The sequence below is a fragment of the Mustela nivalis genome (genome assembly GCF_964662115.1).
Source record: "Mustela nivalis genome assembly, chromosome: 1".
NCBI lineage: Eukaryota > Metazoa > Chordata > Mammalia > Carnivora > Mustelidae > Mustela > Mustela nivalis.
In genome coordinates, this window is record NC_139020.1 from 65,162,652 (window position 1) to 65,175,040 (window position 12,389).

General features: G+C 32.6%; 1 protein-coding gene across 3 annotated transcripts in view; it reads right to left on the reverse strand.

The window, feature by feature from the left end:
• The window catches only part of GSK3B (glycogen synthase kinase 3 beta), a 214,438-nt gene that overhangs the window by 52,956 nt on the left and 149,093 nt on the right, over positions 1–12,389 (reverse strand). For all 3 annotated transcript variants that reach the window (XM_082712162.1, XM_082712161.1, XM_082712163.1), the window contains exon 7: positions 8,733–8,830. In XM_082712162.1, coding sequence (XP_082568288.1) covers positions 8,733–8,830 — 98 coding nt within the window. The remainder of the gene's footprint in view (positions 1–8,732; positions 8,831–12,389) is intronic.

Genomic DNA, 12,389 nt, shown 5'->3' on the forward strand with positions numbered 1-12,389 from the left:
TCTACTCCCTTAGAAAATTTTGATTAAATAATGCAGTGTTATCAACTATAGTTGTCATGTTATACATCAGATCACTACGGCTTATTCACAGCTGAAAGTCTGTACCTTTTACCAACCTTTCCTCATTTCTCCCCACTCCCCAGCCCTTGGCAACCACTTTTCCACTCGCTCTTTCTATGATTATGACTTTTTTCTTTCTTTCCTTTTCTTTTTTTGATTTCACATATAAGTGATCCCATGAAGTATTTATCTCTCTCTGTCAGGCTAATCTCCATTAGGGCAATGCCTTTAAAGTCCAACCACGTTTTTGAAAATGGCAGGATTTCCTTCTTTCTTACAGCCAAATACTGTAAGAAATGTATATGCACTTCTCTTGATTGCCACAGTCACATAATAAGTTTCTAAAATTGGAATTACAATTATTCCAGTTTCATTACTCTTTTTTTAAAATTTTTTTTAAATTTAAATTTTATTTTAAATTTAATTTTTTTTTAAATTTAAAAAAGACTGCTTTCACTCTCGTTATTTCTTGAATAAAATTTTATACTTGGAAACAAGTCCTCTCGTTCTCCCCAGAAAGGTAGCTATTGTTTTGATTCAGCAAACTCTTGAATGTAAGTAAAAGTCATTCTTGGCTAACACATATTCACAGGAGTCAAAAAAGACCTTTTTTTCCTAGGTGAATCTCAATGAAAGTAGTATGCTCACAAAGGAATAAAAAAAGGAAAGGGGTGGTAGCGGTATGGTGGTGCGGGGGAGGGATCAGAATCTCTTTATAGTTAGGAAAAAACCCTACTTTGTTTTTCTAACTTTAAAAATATCACACCCCCTTTTGAGACATGTAAATACATTTTTTAAAGATTTTATTTACTGGGGCACCTGGGTGGCTCAGTGGGTTAAGCCTCTGCCTCCAGCTCAGGTCCTGATCCCAGGGTCCTGGGATAGAGCCCCATATCGGGCTCTCTGCTCAGCAGGGAGCCTGCTTCCTCCTCTCTCTCTCTCTCTCTCTGCCTACTTGTGATCTCTTGTCTGTCAAGTAAATAAATAAAATCTTTTTTTAAGATTTATTTAATTAATGTATTATTTAAGATTTTATGTATTTATTTGAGAGAGAGAGTGAGCAAAAGAGAGCAAGCTGGAGGAGAGACAGAGGGAGAGGGAAAAGGAGAGGGAGAAGCAGACTCCCTGCTGAGCAGGAAGCCCAATGTGAGACTTGATTCCAGGACCCTGGGATCATGACCTGAACAGAGGGCAGACAATTAACCAACTGAGCACCTAGGTGCCCCCAAGACATGTAAATATTTTATTCACACATCACCCAACTCTTGCTTCCTTTGAGAATCACTAACACTATAGTGATTTTTTTCATGTTTTCTATCATGTGTATTAATAAAACAAAACATTTTGTTTTATAAATATGATACAGGATTCAGTATACTTTTATAAACTATAAATGATCCTAAGATTCCAGTGTTTCTTTGTATTTTTTTTCACTGCTCAACTGTTAAGAATCATTGCTCTCAACATTTCTAACCTTTTGCTAAAAAAAGGAAGCAGAGATTTCTCAACACTGGTCTTGAAATTAGGGTCTGGATTATGAATGCTGTTAACAGATTTCTGACTCTGACCCATTTCTCAACTGCCCCTTTACATACTTTATGCCAAAGAAAAATAATATATTAAACTAGGGTCTTGAGAGTAAGCAAATACACAAAAGAATTCAACTTTTTGCACAACTGGGCAAAAGAATGTGTAATTGCTAAGTAAAGGGTACATATATCCCAATATGAGTAATCCTATGAAAGGTTTTGACATGGATCCTAAAATATGACTATCAGTAAATTACTTCTGAGATGACAATGTCATGAAACTTCATTTGTGTGTAAAAATTTCTTTAGATAAAACATATATTGGCAACTTATTATCTCACACTTGTTATTTGGGGAAAGTAAAGATTTCAAATGGATGTCATTCTCAAGCCAAAAGATGAACTGGGTCACATTGCCAGGAAACCACTTTCCACACCTACAGTATACAGAGATTTAACGAAGTATGAGTAAGTTATTGTAGAGCCAGTAAAATTTCACAGTAGTAAGTTAAAACTGAAATTTCTTTTGGTCTATGGAAAACACTAAATTTAATGTAACAATGCAGATGAGCAATTACATTAAAATAATTAATGGCTCCTTTACTTACTTGCTTTAAAAAATGATGAAGTAATATTCACTATACCGTTACCAAAAAGTATAACCATAGTACCTTGTACTAGTATAGGGATATTTAACCTAAGTTCCTGGATAAGCTTCAGAAAGCCCAAGAATCACCTGAAACTATATGTAAAATTCTGGTATGTATGCATTTTTCTGGAGGAGAGTCCATTGCTATAAACAGATTTTCAAAGCGGTCCAGGATCCAAAAATTATTAATAATTGGTGTTCCAGTCAGTAATAAACATAGAAAAATTTAAATAATAAGAGAATGAATTAAGCAATCAAATATTTTATTTATAATTACAAACAATATATGTATTATAAGTAAAAGTGTATACCATAATGTATAATGAGGTATACTTACATGTTCTGGAAAGTGGAAAAAAGAGACAGAATTAAGTTTAATATATAGTTCCTATGGTCTGTTACCAACACAAGAGCTCCGGAATATAAGATATTTCCCCAGGTAATATATGATTAAACTCCATAAGCATGTTAGCAAAGATACATCATGGATCCATCAAAAATCTTGGGAAAATAAATATTTTTTATACTTATTAAAGTCTGGCTTAATTAATATCTTAAATCTCTGTCTGAGAGACTATTTGAGAGTGAAAAATGTTAAGCCAGGAAAGGAGAATGATGCATACAGGTGCTGAATAAGCCATAACAGGGGGATAGGATAACTGAAAATCTAAAACATTTGCTTAACAAACATAATGAAAGTTAAGGTTGAGCTGTACTTGAAAGCAAAGAAATCCACCATTATAACTTTGATTACTTTAGATGAAGAACAATTAGACCTAATCCAAAGACATCTTGAACTGATCTGGTATATTCATTATAATAAGATTTAGGGCCTTTTTCCTTTAGTTTGTGATCACATTTTATATATGATACATATAACATATAATATTAATGATTATATATGATAAAAGTTTATAGATAATATATAATAAATATGGTTCACTCAGTTCTGGATATCAAGTTGACATAAGGACCATATTTTTCTCCCAGAGCTATAAAATTTAGTAAATTGGTAAATTGGGTGAATCGCCCAATCTCTTCCAGATATGGTGGTGGTGGTAATCACCATCATTTTCCTAGGATTAATTTAATGGCTAAATGCGGTACTGTATGTCTAGTGCTTAGCTCAATGCCTGATGCAAAGTAAAGTCTCAATGAGTGGCAGCTTTTGTGATTAGCAATAGTTTCCCAATACCTGAAAATGCAGACTTTTGAGAAGCAAAGTAATCACTGATCTTTTTATCTAAATTATACTACAAACAGTGATCAAACTGGAAGACTAGGAAAACAATTATTTAGGCAAACATTTATAATAAAATGTGGCTCTTAATATGTTTTTATTTGTTTGCTAATAAAAGATTCCAGCACATAACAATTGAAAACATTTTTGTTTTCATAGTTTCTGTGACCACTAAAAGATAAGACTGTTTGAAAAAAATCAACATCACAGAACAATAAAAACTGAAAATCCTCTCTTTTGCCTCTCCCCTTAATTCTACTCTCCACTGCTAAATCTTTTTTCTTCTAAATCTTTCTCTGCTGATGGGCATCATAATCCCACCTACTTAGCTGTAGTAACAAAATCAAAAGATTATTTGCATTCTTACTGTTTCCTACTTTCAAATTCTTAAATAAAGCTTCTACTAAAGATAAGATATTATTAGCTCTTACCTATATAAGAGCTACCTAGGCAGATATCTAAATTGAGTAATTATTGTTAAAAGCCATTAAACAACAATTTAGTAAAAGTTGTTTTTTAAGATAAACTAATTTTAATTGCCTTATAACAATTTTATTACTACAATTAATTTATGTATCTGTATGTTTAATGTCATGTTTTTCTATAAGAGATATATCCAAATCTAAAACTTATGGAAGCTACTGAAATTCTATCATGAAGAGATGGGACTCTAATTCTGCCCTAAAACCCTTCCATTAGAAAGCAATGGTCAAATTATTACTAAGCCTAAGTAGATATTTAAAGTAAATAAAGGCATATCTCTACAAACACTAATTAATTTAAAATTCAAAATTCTAAAAAAAAAAAATGGTTTCTTTCAAACTTTTGGTTTTGTGATACTTTAATCCAGAAGTTAAACTTTGCACTGAGTTTCCGTTCCCTTACTTGAAATTTATATTTTAGAATTTGGAGATGGAAAATAAACTGTTAGTAAAATTTATAGCATTCCCAGGTCCAGAGCTTCATAGAGTGCTTCAACTTCATTTGGGGAATACGGGGTACATGTCATTTATATAAGTTAATGATCAAATCTTTGAGAAGTCAAATATATCATGTAATTTCTTTCCAAGGTAATAATATATCACTTTACCTTCATAATGCTATTTTTCTCAATATCAATTATGTACTTCAGAATATAATCATACACCAGAATCTAGTCATTTTCAAAGATCACTTAGTCAAAATATGCTTCTTGTGAGAAATGGATTATTCATGTCATTTTTGTTTAAACATATATATGCACAGAAAAGGATATAAAAATATTTATAGAAGTTATATTTCATGATGTTCCAAAATAGTGACTGTTTTTGTTCTATTCTTTGTATTTGCATGCCTGTGTTCTCTCAAGTCTTCTGAACTGAGCATAGAAATACAGCATAATTATATTTTTTAAAAAATGTTATTGTCATTAAAAAGGTACCTTCTCCAAGTTTTCAGAGACTCTATTCTAAATAACTGTATTGCTATGACTGATAGCAGAGATGCCATGGGACAATGCTATGTCACTGAATCAATGTTTGTGAAACTCCTGGTACAGGGTCTCCCCAAATACTGTATTTTTCATCAGATATCTGAAACCACATCAGATATTTCTTGAGGTTATTTTAACTAGTATTTTAAGGCAGAATTTAAGAAAAATAAATCTTATTTAAGAAGTCCCTGGCAATCTTTGCGCAGTGGCAGTATCGTAGCCAATGAGGTTTATCCGAGGCGCGATTATTGCTAATTTAAAGAAATCCCTGGCATAATGAAATCCTGATCTAACAATCCTACGTATGAAATCAACCTCAGAAAATTAAGTGTACTTCAATGCTTAGAAAGGATTTTTTTTTAAGACTTTCAATTACATCTTGCTTTATACTTTTAACTTATTTGACCATAACATAATTGGATTTGTCCTAAATATTTTGCAGAAGTCTTCTTATTAGAGGGTAGGGAGAGAGGAGATTAAAAAGGTTGGTTAGAATGAGACAAAGTTAAGCTCAGTTTATAAAACTGTATTACTCATGCTACAAATTATTAGCATGGAGATCTGAGCCAATAAAATTTAATGAACAACATATACAACAATCACAACTTTTCTTATTAATTCCTAAGTAATCCAAATTCATGAATGAACAATGACTGTCTTGAAGCTTAATTCAATTTAAATCTTTATTGGAAACTATTCTGGTGCCTTTGGATAATGACACACAATTATAAAGAAAGTCCCTGCTCAGAAAGTTTATAAAGTAATGAGGCAAGTCTACCACATATAAAATACTTGAAATCTGCTGAATAACTGTTCATTTTTTTGCATAAACTCAGATTCAGAGAGAAGAGTATTTTACAGGGGGGTTCAGCTACCTCTAGATACTTCAAAGGAATCCCCATGAAATTTTAAAGGGAAAGTAGCAGAAAAGAGGAGGCTTTTATGGATTCCCTAATTACTATTACCTCAAAAAAACTGAGAACTGATTTGGGCACTTACAAGACCACATGTCATGTAAAATTCAAATCTACTCTTGAACTCCTGATTAGCAATAATGACCATATCTGTTTAAAATGTAAAATGTGTTTTGTAACACTGAACTTTGAAAGCTACCTATACAACTTCTTTTCTAATTTACGATTTAGATCAGGAAAACTAGAAGAGTTACTACCTTAGAATTAGTTATGTATTTTTATTTCAGTGAAACATCAGAGATATTAAATATTTAGGGAACAGAAATACAGGATCAACAAGATTTTAAAGCTGTATTAAACACATACACAAAACCTGTACAATGTTTATTTAATCTCCGTGCAATAGGATTTAGAGTCACGCTATTCACACACACAACACAATGTCTATTAATCTCAATGTAATGTATAAACTTCAGGTCACCAAATGGGTGGTAAACTAATACTGGGATTTCATTTACACTGGGGAGTTATGCTTAAAACTCTAAAACAGATCAAGAAGCTGGATATTCCAAAGTGCTCTGGGATCCTAACTCCCTTATTTATATTACCTTCAAAACATGTATAGACAGTCATCTTAGAACTACAGCAGGGTTGTGACTATGTTCCTCACATATAAATGCAAGAGGACAAGATAACACATTAATGAAAAGAGTATTTCATTTTAGAGTTGGCCTACTACTACAAATTCATCATGGACAACTTAAAACAAATAAACCCTAAATAAAAATAAATTAAATCATTAATAACAATAATAAATTAAATCATTAATAACAAACCGATAGTTTCTACTATTAAAAAAATACAAACTAAGAAGAAAACTGAATTAAAGGACTATAATAGTGGTGTGGTGCAAAAATCTCTAGATATAAAGGTTTATAAGATATGATGGCAAGCATGAGATAGTAATTTCATTTGTATCAAGTATGAACTGAAATTAATAACAATAAATCATCACAAAGTTCTAAACTATAATCCATAGAAAAGCAACATATTTCTAATAAGCTGAACATAAATGACAAATAGAATAGCAATATGCCCACAGAATTATAGTATGGTGAGCTTGAGTACATCAAGTAAAAGCCTGAGGTAAAAGAAATGCTGAATGGTTGCACCATAGTATGGGTTAAACTACAGCCCAATCTCATGTTTTTTTGGGGCCTATGAACTAAGGACTGATTTTATAGATAATAATTTGCAATCAATTTGATGACAGAGAATACTAATTTTGAATCTCAATTAAAAGAAATGTTACAGCCCCGCTCCAAGGAACTCCAATTTTCTAATTAGTAGATGTGTATTACAAAAAATCTGTACTCAATTATTATAAATTTCCACAATGAAATTTGTTTTCTCTTGTATATCTCTAGGACATCCTTCCTTGATTTGTGCTTTAGCTCCTAAACCCTAAAATATTTTATCTAGCTCTCTAAAGAAAAAGTCTGCCAACCTCTGTATTAGAGTATTAATTTGAATAATGTGGAATGGGCTTTTAGGAAATCAAATGACCAAACTATCTGAACTTATTAGATCTGAGTGTGGTGTGGGAATCAGAAAGTAAATCTGATGAACAAAGGTTAAAGTTTAATTTGAAACTAAAATATGGTTACCCCCCAAAGACTACAAATACCACAGAGGTCTCAGGTGCAAATCATAAAAAAGTCATATAGATAGTAAGGAAGATTTCTGATCACTTGATCTTTTTAACCATACTTGCGCACATTAATATTTAGCAAAATCACCTTACCAAAAGTGACATATTTTTATAGAATAAGTACAAGGAATTTTAAGTAATGGAATCATAGTCCTTTGTACAATTGATAAAAGCTACTGAGGAGTTATGATTCAGCAAAGAAAAACTAAATTAAAGGTGTTTAGACACAGAGCAGACTGAATCCCAAAGCAGTATTTTGACGTTGGAAGTATTCAAGGAAACACTGGAAAACCATCTGTCAGGAATATAACTAAGATGGTTCTTTCACTGATTGGAGAATTGGACTACATGACCTCTAAGGAGATTTTGAATTTTACATTTCTAAGAAATATTCAGCAAATCAAGACTAAAACCCCAAAGAAAGCAGGTGTTTTTGCTTTGGACAAACTGTAACCTTAGAATGAAGCAATCTAGTGGTCTAAATATACAGACACTAGATTTTTTTTTTTTTTTAAAGAGGGTGCAAACTTTAAGGTCTCAAATATTAAGAACTTTTAAAAATTATATTTAAAAAATCAATTAAAACCTCAGTCTTACTGTTAAGAGACAATATTAATTCCAAGGTAATAATATCTTAAGTCTGGTGTTAATAAAAGTGCTTGTAATATCTAATAAATTAACTTGTGTTAAATTCCTAAGTCAAAATTCTGCTTCTATCAGTGGTCTGCTTATACAAGTAGACAGTCATTCTTTCATTTTACAAATACTTATATATTGAAAAATATAAGCACCATGTGCTCAGCAGAATATTAGGAGCAGAGAGAACAGAGTGAGTAAAAATACACAAAGCTTGTGCTTTTATTTGGTTTTTATATATTTTAGTGATCTTATGGCTTTTAAGTAATTTAAATAACAGATATATCCAATTGTTTTTTGCATCAGATATCTAAGATACCTTTTATACGATCATATAACAGAAGAGTAACTCAATTAGAAACCAAGAGGCTGTGTTCTTATAATTCCTCTGTAGCTGACCTTTTTATGAGATATTGGATCACTTTCTCCATTCTTTACGTTTTTCGTTGGTGTGGGTGATATGGATTCTCAGAATAACAACAAAACTCCCTGCAATTCAAAAATTCTGATTCAAACTTCTCACCTTGATTATTTCCACCAATTGATCCACACCACTGTCCCCTGGAAATATTGGTTGTCCTAATAACAGCTCAGCCAACACACAGCCTGCAGACCATACGTCTGTAAAGAAAAGAAAACAAGAGTTACCATTACAGGGGCGCCTGGGTGGCTCAGTGGGTTAAGCCGCTGCCTTCAGCTCAGGTCATGATCCCACGGTCCTGGGATCGAGCCCCGCATCGGGCTCTCTGCTCAGCGGGGAGCCTGCTTCCTCCTCTCTCTCTCTGCCTGCCTCTTTGCCTGCTTGTCATCTCTGTCTGTCAAATAAATAAATAAAATCTTTAAAAAAAAAAAAAAAAGAGTTACCATTACTAAGAGTTACTAATGCTTGTAGCTTAAGTTGCATTGAAATCTATTTGTATACATTTCCTAATTTTACTTTGATCACAGAGTAAATGTCACAAGCAAAAAACTGTACAATCCAAAACCGAGGGAGAAAGTCATCAAATTATCCCTGTAGTGTAAACTTACCAAAGAGGAAAAAGGCCAATAAGCAAATTCCAACAAAGGGTCAAGTCCACTTAATTAGCAAATATCAGGTGTTCAAATCTTCAACAACCAAGATGGGATTATAGCACCAAGACATGGAGTATGATTATCTACTTATCATACTTTAAAAAACAAGTCAAAGTGATACAACCTCTGTACATTGGCAGTGCTTACAAAATAGCAACAAACAAGTCTTCAATCTCTATACACAGAGTTTTAAACCAATGCAAATTCTGATAAAAAAAATATAAGCTTCAAATGGTTGACTTTTGTGTTGTAATATGACTGATGAAAGAATGCATTTAAATATATTTCCATTTTTAAATGCAAAGACAAAGGAATAAATTTTATTTCACAAATCCTAAAGAATAGAAAAAGGAAGGAAAACTTCCAAACTCATTCTATTTATTCTGATACCAAAATCACCTAAAGACTCCAATAAAAAAAAAGAACTACAGGACAATATCCTTGATGAACATAAAAATTCTCAATAAAATACTAGCAAATTGAATCCAACAATACATTAAAAAAAATACATTAAAAAAAATTTTGCCACGATCAAGTGGGATTTATTCCTGTGTTACAAGTATGGTTTAATATTCACAAATCAATCAACTTGATACACTACATTAATAAAAGAAAGAACAAGCACCATATGATCATTTCAGTAGATGCAACAAAAGCATGTGACAATGTATAATATCCATTCATGATAAAAAAAAAAAACCCTCTCAATAAAGTAGGTTTAGAGAGATCATACCTCAGCACAATAAAGGCCATATATGAAAAACTCACAGCTAATATCATCCTCAATGGGGAAAAACTGAGAGCTTTTCCCCTATGGTGAAGAACAAGACAGGGATATCCACTCTCACCACTGGTATTTAACATAGCACTAGAAGTCCTAGTCACAGCAATGAGACCACAAAAAGAAATAAAAGGCATCCATATTGGCAAGTAAGAATAAACTTTCTTGATTTGTACATATAGAAAACCCAAAAGATTCCACTAGAAAGTGCTAGAACTGATGAAGGAATTCAGTAAACTCACAGGATAAAAAAATCAAGGTACCACAATCTGTAGCATTTTTATGCACCAATTATGAAGCAGCAGAAAGAAATTAAGGAAACAGTCCCATTTACAATTGCTCCAAAAAACCAAAAGAATAAACTTAACTAAAGATGTAAAATATCTGTACTCTGAAAACTATAAAACACTGAGGAAAGAAACTGAAGATGACACAAAGAAAACGAAAGATATCCCATGCTCATGGATCAGAAGAAAAAATACTGTTGAAATGTCTATACGACCCAAATCAACATTTAATGCAATCCCTGTCAAAATACCACCAGCATTTTTCACAGAACAAACAATCCTAAAACTTGTAGGGATCACAAAGACCCCAAATAGCCAAAGCAAACTTGAAAAAGAGAAGCTGGAGGCATCACAATTCTGGACTTCACGTTATATCACACAAAGCTGTAGTGATCAAAACAACATGGTACTGCTACAAAAATAGGCACATAGATCAACAAAACAGAAAACCCAAAAATGAACCCACAACAATTAATCCTCGACAAAGCAGGAAAGAATATCCAATGGGAAAGACAGTCTCTTCAACAAATGGTGTTGGAAAAACTGGAGCACAACATGCAGAAGAATGAAACTGCTTTCTTACATCAAACACATGCTTTCTTACATCAAACACAAAAATAAATTCAAAATGGATTAAAAACTTAAATGTGAGACCTGAAACTATAAACATCCTAGAGAGAAACACAGGCAATAACCTGACATCAGTCATAGCAACTTCTTTCTAGATATGTCTCCTGAGGCAAGGAAAACAAAAGCAAAAATAAACAACTGGGATTGATCAAAATAAAAAGCTTCTGTATACAGAAGGAAACAATCAGTTAAATTAAAAGAAAGCCTACAGATTGGGAGAAGATATTTGCAAATGGCAAATCTGTTAAAAAGTCAGTATCTAAAATATATAAAGAACTTTAAAAACTCAACACACATGCAAAAATAAATATTCCAATTAAAAAATGGGCAGAAGACATGAATAGACATTTTCTCAAAATGTGGGAAAATGGCCAAAAGACACATGAAAAGATGCTCAACATCACTGTTCACTGGGGAAATACAAATCAAAACTACAACGAGCTATTACCTCACATCTGTCAAAATGACTAAAATCAATAACACAAGAAACAACAGGTGAAGGTGAGGATGTGGAGAAAGGGAACCCTCTTTCACTGCTGGTAGCAATGCAAACTGGTACAGCCACTCTGGAACACAGTATGGAATTTCCTCAAAAAGTTAAAAATAGAATGAACTACCCCAAGATCCAGCAACTGCACTCGAGGTATTTACCTAAAGAATACAAAATTACTAATCCAAAGGGATACACACACCCCAATGTTTACAGCAACATTATCTACAATAGCCAAATTATGGAACCATTAATAGATAAATGGTCACACATACACATGTACACACACGTACGTACACACACACACACACACACACACACACACACACACACGTGTGAAGGAATATTACTTAGCCATAAAAAAGAATGAAAATCTTGCCACTTGCAAAGACAGACAAAAATGGAGCAAGAGAGTATTATGCTAAGCAAAGTAAGTCAAAGAAAAAAATACCATATGCTTTCACTCATATGTGGAAATCAAGAAACAAAGCAAATGAGCAAAGGGGAAAAAAGAGAGAGAGGCAAACAAAGAAGTAGACTCTCAACTATAAGGAACAAACTGATGGTTATCAGAGGTGAGGTGGGTGGAGGATGGGTCAAATAGGTGATGGGGTTTAAGGAGTGTACTTGTGATGAGCACTGGGTTTTATATGCAAGTGTTAAATCACTGTATAGTACACCTGAAACTAATATTACACTGTATGTTAAATAGCTGCGATTTAAATAAAAACTTAAAAAAAAGACAAAGGGAAAATACTTGAAGAGGTCAAGGTTAAGATTAGAGAGATAATCATTAATTTTCAATATGTAAATTGTCATGCTATTATCCCCTATCAGGTGGTAAGGTGGATAAGAAATTGACTATATATAGCATCTACAAAAAATAAAATTATTTAAGAGTGAATTGCTTATTTAGCC